Below are 17,275 nucleotides of genomic sequence, written 5' to 3'. Positions count from 1 at the left end.
AGCAGTGAGCTGTATGAGAAACGCACCCCTGGCCAGCAGGCAAGTTTATTTCCTAATGTTAAAGGGACCTTGAAGAGATTTCAGAATAAACTTAAAACATCTAATCTAGTCTAGTTCATAAAGCTCAGCCACAATGGTAATTGTCGAGCTGCTGTTTTACAAGAGTAGCTACAGTAAACTGCAGTAATATTACAGGCAGAGTCTAAGTGAAACAATTTGACTTTGCAGCGCTTCCTTTAACAAGCGGGAAAGCTAATGTCTAGACATTACACACACAAGCGCATAACGAACTCAGCAAAACACAATCTTCGGCATATTCCAACCCCTCACAACATGTTACAAAGGCAACAGTGCGGAATGGATCAGTAATGGGAGAAGGAGAATAGGCAATGCTCATATGCCAGCTAATGGAGAGCAGCTGCCATTAATATTGAATTAATTATTATCGCGTAATTCCGTAGCACGTGTTGCTAATGCAGTCAGCCGGCTACATAAAGAGCATATTGGAGTGAATGAAAGAGTAATTAGAGAGGACTTGCTGACTGTTAGTTTTAATGTGAGCTCGCCTGTGGCCCTAAATGCTCTACAGAGCAAAGAGAGAGAAGCCATCTGTGAAGCTCTGATCAACAGTATTGTCCACAGGATAAAAAGAAGGGGATGGTGCACTTAAAGAATGCCAGTGGAAAAGGGATTTGCTTTCTGTGTGTGCCAGGGATGCTTGGGGTGTTTTTTGGACATGGATATTGAATTGGCATTTGCCCATGAGAATCACAGAGAAGTAGAAGGTTTGTTTTGGCTTGATGCAAAGACTCCCTAAAGCCTTCTACTTCTTTTTCTGTTTCTCTTTCTTTAGCTTCTCTCCTTATCTCAGCCATGCGATTTGCCAAACTGTCTTGATCTTTACGGTTTAAATCTGTGTGCATGTTTCTGTGAGTAAGACACTAAATAACATTAAAAGCTGCTGTAAGCTTTTTTTTTTTGTATACCATGCATAAAATATCATTGCTATCTGACAGATATCACTGAAATGGATGTCCTTAGAAATGACACTTGTCTCTGGCTCTGTAAACAGCAAAAATGTGTTTGTTTCATTTGCTGGCTCTGCACGTACACGGCCCCTAATAGTTCAACAACGACAACAAAGTATTTGTTGTTTCAAAAGTACAATGTTATTTCATTAACAAAAAAAAAAAGAAAAAAAAGATAAATGTTTAATATTAGATTTGGTGGTCAACATTTTTAGGTTCTATATGATCTTATATGATTTTTAGTTTCTTCAATTTTGGTCTGTTCCTTATACACAGTTTTTGACTTCAGAATACATTACACTAATCATATGGATTCTTTGGCCATTTTTAAAGCTGGAGAGCCTCTGGTCATTATGAACTGTAGGAGTATAGAAAATATCTATGTGAAATTATAAAAAAGAAAATATTTAGAAATAGTTTTTTTTGTGTGTTCAATATTTAAGCTATAGTTCTTTCATCCTGAACAAATTAAAAGAAAGGAGAATTGTGGTTGTCGTGCTGCAGTGACAGATGACAAGATGTTTGTGACAGCATTTGCTCAAGTACTCAGTCATGGTCATGCAACCATACACAAACTCTGTCAATGTCAAAAAGTGGGCCCCATTTTTAATTTTTTCATTGGGTATTGTGTGACTTTCACCGGTGTCTTGCAGTACGACTCATTAGATTGCAATTTGCTCCAACACTGCACAGACACATGGTAAGTTTCAGTCCACGGTAGCAACCGACTCGAGATTCTGGAGAGGCACACATACACAGGACGCTCTCTTCCTTTCAAATGGACAGACAGAGCGCAGCCGGATGGAATGGAGCTCAGGGTCGAGACAGGGTCTTTGAAATGACTTTTTAACTTGACTTGTCTTTTTAATGCGTGTGTTTAAATGCAACCAAGTACTCAATTTATTTCAAGTGCTGTCGAGAACTCCCTTAGACAAATGTACTAAAATGCAGATCAGTGACAGAATTTAACTTCTCCATTAAGAGGAGATATTTGTCCTCTTAAATTGATTTCCAGGGGCATTTTGTACCTTTATAAGAGCATTTTTTTCTTCAAACCTTATGAAATGCATGTATAATCTTTTATGTGAAATTCTTACATTTAATTAATACATTCAATTAGAATAGTATTAAACTACAGTTAAGTCACCAATCAAATGAAATAAGTACCAAAAAAATCCCTCTTTGCACTGCAGAGGTGGCACAGAAGCTGCACCTAAATTGGCTTTTAGATATACAAACAAAGACCCTTTATTGCAGCTCAGAGGTGGCGTAAATGCATTTCCAAAACAATTACAACTGCATAATTAATGTTATGAGATTAATGTTTTAAATATAAAATTTGGAATGTAGAAATATAAAATGATTTAAAAACTTGAAATTATACTTTATCAAACTAAAATCGCAAGTAGGTTGCAGCAAGTTACTGTCTTAATGGAGTGTCAATGATTCATTCATTCAACAAGATTTGTTCAAAATGGCTGATTCATTCAAGTCTTTATGAATGGGTCAGAGAATAATTGACTCACCCGATTTGTTAAAAAAATGCTGATTGAACATCTTATTTATTGAATGTGCTGATATCAATCAAAAATCTTGAATTTGGGGGCATTTTAAACAGTTCTGACCTTGATGTATATCCTATTGAGAAGGTATCAACAGCAGGAGGCTAAACCCATGAAAATCGAGACACTTTAATGTGACTGATCACTTCTCACCCTTCTCTCTGCCCTACACCAATTCTGTCATTCATTTGTTTCTGCCTCTGTCACTTTATAGCTATTATTCACTCCCTTTTCAACACTCCATCCATATTTTTTCATTGTCATCACCCCAGTTTCTCTCACCATTTCTGTTGGGCCCTGAGAAACATTAACATCACCATGTGCGATTTCGCCAAGTGTCTTCCCTCGTTCCAAACGCATTCAGTTGCAGATTTAGCGCCTCTTTATGACTTTCAGAAAAGTCACTTGAGCAGTTTTTAATTCACTGAAGCCTTTGGAAGTGTGTCTGGGTGTGCATTAGGGGAAGTGGTGGTATATTCATTAAGAGCGTGTCATGCTCGGCTCTCTTAGTTGCTGCAGTGGGACTGAATACAGTCGCTCAGATGATTTGTTTCAGAATGGTGCAGCACATAAATAAGGCCCCATGAAACAATGCTAAATGGAACGTTAGGTTCCACTTCTAAGCACAAGGGATAAAAAGTAGGATAAAATGCAGTTTTATGAGCAAGACCACAGCTTTCATACATCTGCGTGAGGATAGTGGAGTCTCTGAAGGGTGTGTGTTTGAATACAGAGTGAGTGCAAGGAACAGTGAATTATTTTCTGAAAATTAAAACGGCTGGTCTACTTTAATTTCTCAGTGTTTATGGAAATCAATCTCTAAAAAAACAGCGAGTGCTCATATGCTAATGTCATTCCCTACAGCCCTAGTTGAATACGAACACACGTACCTCTGAAGTGAGGCAGATAATCTAAAGCACATCCTGTCATTTAGGAGATAGACTGCATTGAGGCTATTGTCCCTGCTTTTGAAACACACACACACACACACACACACACTTGAAGCTCTTTTATGGAGTGAGTGCTTTTAGGTCAGCTGTCTCTCAAAGAAAGGTGAACTGCAGATGACAACAGCAATCGGTTATTACTCACTCTTTCTTCACTGAGAAGAAGAGACAGACAAATGAGTGAGTGTGTGTACATATTTCAAAGGGTCTACATCAGGTATGTAAGTCAAACTTTGCTGCATGTGATGTATGCTCAGTAAGAATATGCATCTGTGTGGATTTGCTGGGACTATTCATGTGTCTGTGTGTGTGGGCAGGTTTTCAATCCTTGTGGGCATGAAATGTCTGAAAATCTCACTAGAAAAACTGTCAAATTTGACAAAACAAGCTTGCAGGGACATTCTTGTGAGGATAAATGGTTCATTAAAGAACTAAATAATGTCTTAAAAGACAATTCTATAAGACATTTACAGACAGACGTCATAATTACTCTGTTTATAATTATACAGCAGTTAGTTCTGGTTCATTCGATTGGATAAGAAGTGATTTCTTATTTTTAGAGGAAAAGCCATATTACGTTCGCAACTGTGCTGTCTTTCTTGTGTGACATTGCTTAATTAGCTTACATTAAAGACTCCATGACATGGCTTGATGAGCAACGTTTTCGGGACATTCTCATTTTTGTTCCGACTGGACTAAATCTGTGTTAGGAAGAGTTATCAATATTTTTGGTCAGTTTTTAAAGAGAATACACTACCGTTCAAAAGTTAAGTTTTATTTATAGTAGCCTACTTTTATTCTGTAAATATATATTGAAAAGAATTTACATTTACAATGTCATATAAAACTTCTATTTCATACTGTTCTTTTGAACATTACTCAAAACGTCCTAAAAAAAATATGTATCACGGTTTCCACAGAAATATTAAGCAGTACAACTGTTTTCAACATTGAAAATGGTAAAAAAAAAAAAAAAAAAGGTTAATTGGGCACCAAGCATATTAGAATGATTTCTGAAGGATCGTGTGACCATAAATTCAGATTACATAAATAAATAACATTTTAAAATATATTAAAATAGAAAGCAGTTATTTTAAATTGTAATACTATTTCACAATATTACAGTTTTACTGTATTAACCTGAACTTTTTAACGGTACTGTATACTATAAATAAAGTGTGTATATTTGTTATTTTGTCAACTTCTGTAAGTATAGGTGACTTCACAACGTGGACTAAAGTCAAAACTCTATCTAATGCTTATTTCATGGGGTCTTGAAGAAGAATAGATGCAAATGTGAAGAGACAACAAGGATACAGGTGCAAGGTTATGTGCTCAAATATGCATGTACGTATATACAGTATGTTGATGGAAATTGCAAGACTGCAGTTTTTGCCCTGCTGTCTGTGTGTATGTGTGACATGTCCTTCCCAAACAGCGGCGGTGGTGGTGTTGGTGCGCGCGCGCGCGCACACACACACACACACACACACACACACACACACACACACACACACACACACACACACACACACACACACACACACACACACACACACACACACACACACACACACACACACACACACACACACACACACACACACACACACACACACAGAGATCAAGGTTAACAGAAGGAGGTGGGGTGTTAGCTGCTGTCTGTATTGATTGAGAGTAAGATGTGTGATTGTACACATTGCTGATGGCTTCATTAACTAGCTGCTCTTCTACAGGACTCCCCCTCATCTTGTTTGGCCCTCACAGCAGACCAAAGACCCATCGCTGGAAGCTTCTGCCGTAGCAAATTCTCCTGCCCTGTTAACACATTAACATTCCTCTGCACCCAATGGCATTAAACATTTTATTTCTTTCAGTGAGAAAGAGAAAAAAGGAGGTGAGTGCTCGAGCTAGGAAACAAAAGACCGACTATACTGAATGTAAATTCCGCTCAAATAAACTTAACCTGATTGTGTCACTGCTGCTTAAGGGGAGATGAATGTCTTATCCTTTGCTGTGCAACTAAACAGCCACTGACGCTTATAAAACTACATCACAATCAATTTACCAGCAATTCATGAGCAAATGTTTAAAGGACATCCAATTTCTTAACTCTGCTGATGGCAAATAGACACTATAAAGAATGAAAATGTCATATAACTGATGCAGAAATGTCCTGATCTAATACTACATCACTGCCAGTGTGGACACTTCCATCACCTCAAGAACAAACACATTACTGTAAGGGGCATCATCATAATGGCCTTCAAACATATGGCCGTCCATCTTCACAGCATGAGTGTGTGTCCCTCTGCGAGCGAGTGAGTGCTTGAATTAGTACTTAAGTGAGGGAGACCTTGTGGGAATACATCTGTCTGTGGGTGGGAGAAAACGATAGCTCCTATTTCTGTGAGGTTATTTATTTCTTATTGTATGTGTTATTTAGCATATGCTTTCAATCATAAGCTCCTAACGATGTGCAAACAAACTAAAAGCTATCTATTGCATTTTAAAGGGGTCATGAACTGCATTTAAAAAAATATTTATTTTACAATGTTTCCTGAGGTGCATAATGCAGAATTAAAAGGCAAATTTCAACCCTTATTTTAGCTCTGTGATTTGAATGTTTTTGTAAGGGGTGTGTCTGTTGTGAGATTTCAATATAAACACCCACCGCTATGATTGGCTAACATCTTTGCATATGAAATAAGCATTACATGTGGAACTCTTTTGAAAACTTTTACTACGTTTTTTACTATTACAGCAGTTGAGATTAACTAACCTTGGAAAGTGTTGATTATTGCATTATGTTTAGATCTACTCCCGTCATACGAAAGGTTGCAGCGATGAGCATGTAGCTGATGACAGACATGTCTACTGAGCGCATGAATGCAGTGCCGTCATCATTGCAACTCGCTTTCTGCACTCTCACGAATGTTTTCATCATATAACCAACAGTGCAGACACAATGTAAATAAGGGATTCATTGTGCAGTGTAGACAGCGTTATTGATTATAACAGGAGTTTTGGCGAGAGTCCAGAACTCAGTCACTGATAAACTCACGGTGTGTGACTGACGGCTCCAGAGATTATAAAGGATGAGTTCTTTAATCGCTTTCTGTACATAATTCAAATAACAGATTATTTTCATGCTGCAAAGAGAATCAATGTGAAGTTTAGTCAGTGACTTGCGTTGTGAATTTTAGTGCGGACAGACTAAGACTTAGTGATTATTAGTGAATGTATTTGGTAGGAAAGCACTTTCGTTTGTGTGATGCATGTACTATCAGTGGCTACATTCACACAGCCAATATTTGGGACAGATATTTACTCCATTTTTTCACCACAGGTGTTCAGGAAACTCTTACAGGAGGGAACTGAATACTATCTTTGTGAATGTATAACGGAAGTCAACCTCTATTCTATTCTCAAGCCGTTAACCATGGTGACAGTAAATATCAAAGATGTTGACTTCCATAACACCGTCATGTCTCATCACAATTGACACATTGTTATCTAATAAACAAGTCGGGGTGTGAGTTAATCTGTGAAATCCTAATTAACAGACAATTGTAGAACAGGCAGATATTTGTTCTTGTTTTAGAAAACAAATGTTAATATCATATCTTGCTTCTTAAGTAAATATATCTTGATTGAAAGTGGTTTAAAGTAAGCATGAAACAAAAAGCCACCTCATCTATTTTCTAAATGCATGTTATAGATTGTATTGTGAATGACTTATCCATGTATCATCTTTCTTTCTTTCTTTCTGAAGTTTTGATCTCGTAATTTTGAATCAAAATGTCAAGACTTCTCTCTGGTGATGTATAGATTTTTTCTTTTACGATAATCTGTTCTGTCACTGCCTCCATTTCATTGCGTTTTTAAGAATTGTTTGGTATTTTTACTGGAAAATTAGACAAAAATACTGTGTAAGAAATTCACTTTTACAGTGATACTAATATTAGTTCAATGGGGTTGCTTTAGCAGCACAGGTTTCCTGAACTCACCCCTAAAATGCAGGTTTGAATGCTGAAAGTTTAATTCAGTTGGTAGTTACATTTATAACCAAACTAAGCATAAATGTATCTGTACTTAACACTGTAAAACATGACTGACAGCCAGTGTGTTTCTGAACACTGGATTTCACTGGTCAGTAGGTTTGTGTGGAAGCTAATATTAGTGACAATATTAGTGAGTAAATCCTACTTTCGAGAGCACACAGAAAGAGAGAAAGAGAGATTCTGGGTAAAATGCCAGGGTATCTCACAATCCTCACTACTTGAATTCATGGTCTGAAAGGCTCAGACAATCTCAAGAACCCATTAATTTTGCATTCTGCACACACAGACCCCTCTCATATCCTCCCATTAAAACACTGTCTTCTTTGAACTTAATATTGTCAACTAAATATGTTTTTTGGCTCCTCATCCTGATTTCCAGACTGTTACTGGACGTGTCTGCATCCGCCGTGACAGTCGACACATCAAAGCAGCCGCCCTGATACTGTAAGACTAGTGTCTAAATGCTTAGGAATGTAAGCCTGTTGCTCTCACACACACAGAGAGGTTTATACTTATCCCAGATCACTAAAACGCACATCCGAGTGCCAGTAATGATGGCACAGTGCAAAGAAAATGGTTTTGGAGTGTGTGATTTCCATTTGTGTGGGAGTGTTTGTGGCTTTTTTTTGCTTTTTTTTTTTTTGGATGGGGGGAGTTTGGTGGAAGTGTGTGGGGGTGTTTGTTTAGCTCGAGTTATGTTTATTTAAGGGAGTGTGGGTCTTCATGGCGGAGGGTCCTAGAGGTGTAGTTGTGTAGGAGTGAGTCTGTTTGGTAATTTTCTCTAGCCTATTACTGAGTGTGTTCTCCAGCCTGTTTACTAAATGCAAATGTGTTTTGTGCTAGAGAAGGGTCTTGAACAGATTGTGGCTGTGCCATATTATGCATCTGTGCATGAGTGGGTACGTGTGTGTTTGACCCTTACTGTTCTCGGTAGACAGGGCAGTAACTGCGTTGGTTGCCGTGGCATCAGATTTGACCTGGCCATTCTCAAAAGCATAGCCCTCAGTCTCCTGCAGCTGCCAATTCAATCCAAAGAGATGCATGGCTGTGGAGAGAGAGAGAGAGAGAGAGAGAGAGAGAAAGAGAGCGAGAGAGAGAGAGAGAGAGAGAGAGAGAGAGAGAGAGAGAGAGAGAGAGAGAGAGACACACAAATTATCACTAAAGGATAAAGGGACAGGATGCAATGGATTGTTGAGAGGGTAAAACACTGTAATATAATCGGTATAAAACAAAATTTTCCCATGCAAAACTTGGCAATTAGATTGTTGTGGATGGTTGCCAGTGTTAGTTGCTATAGGGTTACTAGGGTATGTTGATATGGTTTTCTAAGGGGTTTCTAGAAGGTTACATACTGGTCCAAATCACTGTTACCCCCAAATTTCTATGACTTTCTGTTTTCTGGATATGACTTGGAACCCTCCTTCAACGTCTATGGGATCTTTAATGTCCATCAGGATAATTGTTGATTTGATCACTTAAAAAATAACTCTACATCTTTCCCGATCAAGTCACAGGATTTGTACCACAAACTTACATGCTAAAGGTGAATACTTAAAATATCAGCAATAGTAATAGTGATACTTGTGTAAACACCATTAGTAATCACCATGGAATCAAAATGGGCAATTTTTTTTTTTTTTTTTTTTATGCAGCATTTATTATAAATGATTTATCCAAGCACATCTTTTTTTTATTTTTATTAATGTGCCTTCATTATCAAAAGCATTAACGCCCCTTGCCCCTCGTAACAACATGTCTTTCTTGTAGGGGTGTAACGATACACAAATTCATATTGAACCGTTCGGTACGAGGCTTTCTGTTCGGTGTTCGGTACGCATTTTCAAACCGAACCGGTGGACCATTTTTCCTGCCGTCCAAAATTTAGTTATTTCAATGTAGGCGGCTCGCGCGTGGCAAGCAGACGCTGGCGCGACCACAACATTGTCCAACATCGAATGGCAAACATAGAACTAGAGAACTAAACTGAGCTACTCGTTATTGTGTGGTTGATGGACCGTTTATCAGTTTGGACTAGGGCTGCACGATTTGGGGAAAATGTCATATTGCGATAATTGAGGTCAAAATTGCGATTGCGATATGCAATATAATAAACAAATGGTTTCATGAGTCAACTTGCTTGGTTCTCAAGGAAAATAAATGCACACACAGATTAGTGATAATCTGCCTAAAGAAAAAAGTTCTTTAATCAAGAGCAGTGAGTGTTTTTCTCTGTTCCCTTTGTTCTTTGATTAACTTTAGCGACAGATATAATTAGTGGCTACTGTGTACTGTCCCTTTAAGACCAGCCGCTGCTGTCAGAGACGCGGATCTTTCACGAGTCACAACTCTTCACGTTCATCATAAGACTACTCTTATGTTATGAAGATACTCGACAAAAAAAACATTTTGGCATAATTGTGTGTGTTATTGTTCGTTCAAGCTCGAAAGAGAACTGTATTCTGGCATGCTGTTTTGTGCGCACGCACGATATTAGCGCGAGTCTTTCTGTGTGTCACAGTCAGGACATTCACAGGCAGCGCGTTCATTTTGGCATACATGTGTGTTGTTCGTTCTACCGCGAAAGAGAACTTGATACTGGCGCGCGTCTATCTGTGGGTCGTGTGTGTGTGTGTGTGTGTGTGTCAGGAGGACATTCACTGACAGCGCGTTCTTTTTTGTCTTATCGCGCATGAATGGTTTAAAAGCATTTGCATGAATAAGAGCGGGATCATGTAACACTATAGCCAAAGGATGCCAAAAATTAACAGATGCTGCTTTAATTGCGTTAACAGCGCTAATTTATTTATTTAATATAAAATAGCAGCATTTTGCGCCATATAATCGCGTAGGCTTGACATCGCGATTGCGATACGATTAATCGTGCAGCACTAGTTTGGATCAGTGCAGCGCGAGCCGATCTTGATCAAGCGACACTGTTACTACACAGCGCTAAGAGATCCAGTAAAGAAATCATTTGAATTCGCCACTTAAGTAATAACATTGCTGCGAGATCTAGTGAGAAACCTTCTCATTTCTCCGTTATTAACGGATCAAACAGCGCGTGGAAACCAGGAAGAAACATTGTGCCATGAATGAATTATCCAGTGTCCACAGATCTGCAACATTCACCATGGATTTACTGTAGTAACACTAACTGCAACCATGGAAGTTTGGCAGGAATAGTAGGCTATAATGCTTTCAAGTAACATTACGTCGGTTTTATTTTGAAATTATGAATAAAATTGCTGCCCTCAAATGTTAATCTGAACTAAAATAAACCTTTGTTTATAACTACTACAATATTAGGCTACATTTCATTTTTTCCTAGGAGCTGTTTTATATGCTCCTAAGAAGAGTCAATTATAGCTCCATCATTGCTCAAAGTAAAAAAAAAAAAAAAAAAAAAAAAACATACTTTATTGTGATAGTTTTAATAAAAAAAAAAAAAAAAAAAAAAAAAAATTGAACAGAATCGTGAATTTTGTGAACCGTTACACCCCTACTTTTGGTGTGAGAGACCCGGGTTCGAATCCACTGTGAGACACCAATGTGTCCCTGAGCAAGACACTTAACCCCTAGTTGCTCCAGAGGCGTGCGACCTCTGACATATATAGCAATTGTAAGTCGCTTTGGATAAAAGCATCAGCTAAATGAATAAATGTAAATGTAAATGTACTTTCTTGATGACGTGTACACAGACACAGGGCAATTTGTAATTATGCCTCTATATTATGCCTGGTTTAAAGCAACTCTTTAAAGAGTCATTGTCATGTCAGGTGACAACACCAATTCCTTCATCAAAGCTCAGGGTTTTAAGTTAAACAGCTCTAAGATACAGTAGATATTTGCCTTAGCTGATGAATTTAGTATTAGTGACTGCAAAGAGTGTGCGGCTGCGCTGTGGAGTAATATGTTTAGACAGCTGCTTTCACCGTCTCATTTCACTTGTTCCTGAAATGTCTGAATGTTCTTACCAAACCAGTCTATTATTTGGCCTGTGTTGGGGAGAATGCTAGGGAGGGAAAGGTTCAGTAAACTTGTGCAATTTGGGATTCAAGGGTTGGAAAATCACACTGGCCCTGTATACCTCTGAAACAAGGTTCAGTTCAGGTGTGGCTGGAAACACAATCTGGTTATAGTTCAAGGTGGGTCTGCCAAACGTTCTCCTACGAATTCCGCAACAGTTCCCTGTGGGTAGCATGACGACCTGGGTGAATCAGCACCCATTTGAGCATATTTTGTTTCCCTGGTGATGTCTCTAAATCACATGCCTGGAAAGGTCATACAGGATAGTGTTCAATCTGTAAGATGCTGTAGGAACTAAGCCATCATGAGGCCTGTTTCTTATATGGGGAACTAGTTGGCTGTAAAATGAGAGGAAGTACAGCAAAATGTCAAGGGGTTGACAAAAAAATACTGCTCAAACATACTAGTGATTGAGCATTGGGTAGGTTATTCATTTTGCAGACATTGAGAAAAACACTGCAGCAATCTCAACCCTACCAAGGATCAAACCCATAATATTTACATTGTGATCCCAGAACCTTAAAGAGATAGTTCACTCCAAAATGAAGATTCTGTCATGATTTAATCGACATTTATGTGTGAGATGTTTTGAAGAACTCTTCTCATTTTACAATGCAAACATGACCAATATTTGCATTGAGATGTTAAGGTTCAAAATATTTAAAAAAACACAACTTGTGTGCAATATTATTAAAGCTTTTAAAGATCTTTTTGTTAGAAAAACACTAGAAACCACTCGTCTCGTCTCATCCACAGATTTGTCTATGCATGAATGATATTTGAGAACTACAGTATACTGTAGCAGAGGACAAGATTATAAGTGACTTAATTTCAGTCTTTCTCTTACACAAAACAGCAGTAGAGCTTCAGGAGACTTAGAATTTAACAAGTATGATAACATAGTTCTATGATACTTATTTTGTCCTATTTGGAGCTGTATTGCCTGTCGACTTTGTGTGCGTTCATTGTAAGGCAAAAAGAAGCGTTAGCCATACAAGTTTGAAACAACATGAGCGTAAATTAATATAGTTTCATGTTTGGCTGAACAATTCCTATAACTATTACGCTACTTACAGCCTTAATCTAGTGGTAATTGTAATGTCCCTGTGATTTGTTATATCATTAGTTGGTTTTGTCTTGCATTAGTATGAGAATCTCAGAGGAGATCCTGTATATAGGTCCCTGTATGTATGTGTGTGTGGTAGCTGTGCTGAGGTGGGCTGCTCTGAGGGGACAGGCTGATCCTTTCTCTGAGTAACAGCAGTGCTACCTGCAGACGTTGGCTCTAATAAAGGTAATTTAGACCTGCCAACTACCCCCACTGGGTCTCTTTATGCCCCCAGAGCGCTCACACACAACCTCCCTACATAAATCATACTCCTCTCTGTGCTAGTGTATTTGTGTCTGTGTACTTGTGTGCTTAAAGTTTCTTATGTGTGCTTGTTATCTGTGACTGTCTGATTTTGCTAGTATTCCTGATACTGTATGTGTAGATGCAGCTCTCCAGCTTTTCGAAACATTATACAACAAAAGTGCTCCAATGACACTGGAGCAGTAATGAGGCAGATAAAGACATAGAGAGAGTATAGAAGAGTTGATGTGCGACTCAGTTACATTAAAGTATTTGAACAGTAATTGGCTTATGAAATTCCTTAAGCTCATTCTCCAAACTCTCTTTCTATCTTTCTATCTGGTTCTCTCTCACTCTTTCTCTCTCATTAAATTAGATACCCGCTGAGTCTGCCCATTCATGGAGCAGCCGATATCCAGCACTCTGACCTGAGCCGAAGCAGGGGTTTATGGGAGAGTGGGCGGTATTGACTTCTCCGGCAGAAAGATGGCCACCCCCTGCTGATCTGATTGAGCCGCTCGCACACACTTTTGAGCAGGGTGCTCCATTAACTTTTCCGAATCATAAACGAGGAATAAATGTGGATGTGCAAAGTCTCTCACCTCTGTACCAGATTCTTATTGTTAATGAAACCGTTTCTTGATGGTCAATTGGATTCACTTGTTGCAATGTTTGAAACTAGTGTGGATGAATAAATAACATTAAAAACAGGGATATAGGATGGGCACGCACAGATCTTAGAGCCATGGGGCATTCGGGAACGTTCATGCATGTGAATGGAACACATCCAGGCTATTAGAATACAAATGTGCCAAGTGCAAGATAAAAAAAGTGTCTAGTTCTCTCAGCTGACAAATATGTAAATTGGCTGTTAGGTTTTTTTCCTCATCTCCTTTCCCTCGGTTGTCTCACAAGTGCTAAAACAGCTAAAGGTGGGTGAGATCATGGGAGGTGGATCGCTTTGTTGAGCTCTGGGACCAGCGAGAGATGAATGATAGAGCAGGCTCCATAGAAAGACCAATACTACATGGTTGTGTGAGGAAAGAGATATATATATATATATATATATATATATATATATATATATAGAGAGAGAGAGAGAGAGAGAGCGAGAGAGAGAGAGAGAGAGATCAATGGAGGGAAGCATAATGCTTGATCAGTTTGAATGTGGGCCGTTTACATGCCTCAGGTGTGTGCAGAATGAGTACATGAATGAATAAGAGAAGGAGGAGGAAGAGTTTTCACCAAGGCAGAGTGCACACGCAAAGCGGTAAGAATTACAGTTCAGCTAAATGCAAGGCAACTTATACAAGGCAGGATTGGCGGTTATGTAACCAGTGGGACTCGCAATGCCAGGGCCCAGTGATACTTCATCTTAAAATACAGCTCTATATTTATCACTATATATATATGCCAATTATGATCATTAGCAAGGATGGGGAAAAAACTGTCTTTCTGTGACTCAACAAGAAACTATTTTAAGATATTAGTGGGAGAAAAACAAAAGCAAGCAACACGGAGAAAACTGATAAAAAGAAAAGAAAAGCGTCAGCCGTGAACCGTTGCTTTAACTGTGAGAGATGCACACCAATGAATAAAAAAGACTTTCTGCAGCAATAAATCAAGGGCAAAACCAAATGTCCTTCCACCCCTCAGGGTGTTGTGTTGTGAGTACAACCGCTGACAGCCTGTCCCCTGAGCATTTCCAAATCACCTACACAAATTACCTCAACTCTCACCGTCCTTATTTACAATCATCAGCCACTTTTTGCAAAGAACCAAAGCTACAATTTTGTATGCCCATTTATGAAAAACTATTTTTTCAAAACTTGCTTTTTCAAATTCAGGGTGAACAAGGACATATATATATATTTTCTTTAAATGACAGACTATTATTTACTCTAAAATCATTCTGTGCAAATTATAAGTGGGTAGACAAAGCAGCTCGCTAACCTGTGAAAATGAGAGTGCACTGTGGAAAGACTGTGAGTTAGTATTTTCTCCAGAGTGTCACAACTCATTCATGGAGCCAGAGACCGAATGAAAAACTCTGCCTGGCTCTGCCTAAATGTAAAATGCTTTTCATAGGTGCGAAAAGCTATGAAGTATTTATGAGTGGCTTCTCCATCTTTTAAAACACAACTGAGGAACTCTTGGCATGCCATGCTTCCTCTGGCTGGTGTTTAGTCCACTGGGGCCCCTTTATGACTTTCTCCAGCTTTTGGTCTCAATGCTAAGAGGAATGTGAGAAGCCATCAGTACTCTGTTCAGAAGATGCAACTTGTTCACAAAGGGCATCACTTTGGTTTGGTTGAGCTTTGCTCATACATGATTAATGAGGTTATGCACAAATAATTTACCATCATCTTTTTTTTTTCTGTTTTAGCAAATAGTCTGTTACATATTGATCTGGAGATCTTAGAAATGTTTATTTATAACCTTATATACATAACCTTTTGTAATTGTCCTAAATGTGAAAAGATGAATCTCAAAATCATTAGATCAATACAGAAAAAGGTAAAATATACAGAAGATGCTGGAAAACCAACAATTTTTCAGAAGAACATTGGACAGTTACCAGCTTAGGATAAAAAAGAGGGACTCAACTATGAAATGAAATGAAACCTGCTGGACAAACCTGCTCTGTATTTACGTGTGGCCACCATGCTGGCATGAAGGCATTTAATCTGGGCTTGTGCTAAGTGAGTAAAAAACTCTCTTTCAAGAAGCTCAAGGTGCAGTTAAGTGAGTAAAAAATGACTGGCCTTAACCGATTGTTCTAGTGAGATTTTAGTGGTCGTCGAGGAGCCAGTCAACATGTTTGAGGCACCCGGGTGAACCCCCATCTAGTATTAAAGCTATCCTCCGAGGATGTGGTATTGATCGAACATTCATGGAAAATCTCTACGTGGCTTTGTCAACCATGTTGAACAAGGACAGAGGGAGAAAAATCTGATTTCCCCATCCTCTGTCGTTCCTGTTGTGTGGGTGTGGGTTTAGTGGAGATGGCTGGGGTCTGACACACCAGATGGGACTGACAGAGAAAAGGCTCTGGGTTTTCTTACTAGCTGGAAGAGCTGCTGACGCATAGCGAGAGAAGCATTGTTTGCTGTGTGAAACCAAAAAGAAGGATATGTTCTCCATCTGCAATGTTGACAGTGTGAGACACGATGAGACCAAGACGCTGCATACATTGAACTCGTTTTACTCCAGCTATAATGCATTCTTATGCATAATTTAAGACACATCCACCGCAGAAGAACCATTATGTCACATCAGTTTTTACAGAAGATTACAGTAAAAGTTATCTGTTTGGCTAAGTGTTTACTGGATAAATGCTATATGGTTCTTGTCATTTAGGATTATCTATGAATCAAATTGTACAGTTTTCTCTCTTTTTGTAATTTCATTAAGATACTTTTCCATTGCATCCTTTGCATAATCTATTTAACCCAACCAGTTACAAGTACTAAATAGATTTAGTGTTGTGGCATAATATTTAAATAATATAATGATTTATTTTTTAAGCCTTAACCATTCAGATTTTCAGGTCTATGTGGCCAAGCTGTAGTTTTAGGAAGACACTATGATCATATATTATGATTATAATTGTTAACAAAATATATCACAATATAAATCCTTATTACTACGTGTACAAGTTTTGCAGTAAACTATATCAGAATAACAGAAATGTAAATGTATATTGGAAGGAATAATCCAATTAAGCAGAAGAAAAAGGGATAACAACAAAGGATAAAATATCTCAGTTAAAAGTGTTTTTTTTTTTGTTTTTTTTAGATTATGTTCAGCAGCTTTAAAGCCAGTAATACAAATTATTTTGTCACTGGCACTGCTTTCAGGAAACTGTTGTGATGTGTGTTTCTGCTGCTGTGCAGGTGGACACTATTCAATTACAGTGCCTTGTAAGAAAATATCATAATTGGTATTTCTCCTGTGGATACTCTGCCCTTTGTTTAAACATGGTTTATTTTTTTAGGATAACAGTTAAATTATCAGCTGCATAAGGATTATCATAATCGTTAAGTAGGTCTAACTTATTATTACCCTAAACTTTATTAATTCTGCGCAGTAATTTGGGAGGAACAGAAGTAATTTAGTAAATGGAAAGTCATTTGGTAAATATATCGTCAAATCCATTTGTGGAAACATCTTGAACAGGAAGAAAAAGTCTAGTAACAATGTTCCATTGTGTATTCCCATAACATCAGTCGTTTGAAATAACAGGTTTTGGAACGCAAATTCAGAGGGATAATGAGGTCTGATAATGAAAGCTGGA

The 17,275-nt window shown here is 38.2% G+C and overlaps 1 protein-coding gene across 2 annotated transcripts in view; it reads right to left on the bottom strand.

Moving 5' to 3' along the window:
* tenm3 (teneurin transmembrane protein 3) overlaps positions 1-17,275 on the bottom strand; it is a 275,119-nt gene that overhangs the window by 69,484 nt on the left and 188,360 nt on the right. For both annotated transcript variants that reach the window (XM_084399638.1, XM_084399639.1), the window contains one exon: positions 8,524-8,646. In XM_084399638.1, the coding sequence (XP_084255764.1) occupies positions 8,524-8,646 (123 nt within the window). The remainder of the gene's footprint in view (positions 1-8,523; positions 8,647-17,275) is intronic.

This window comes from Rutilus rutilus, assembly GCF_951802725.1.
Source record: "Rutilus rutilus genome assembly, chromosome: 2".
NCBI classification, from domain to species: Eukaryota; Metazoa; Chordata; class Actinopteri; order Cypriniformes; family Leuciscidae; genus Rutilus; species Rutilus rutilus.
The sequence above is the reverse complement of the archived record's forward strand: the minus strand, read 5'-3'. Positions and strand labels throughout refer to the sequence as shown.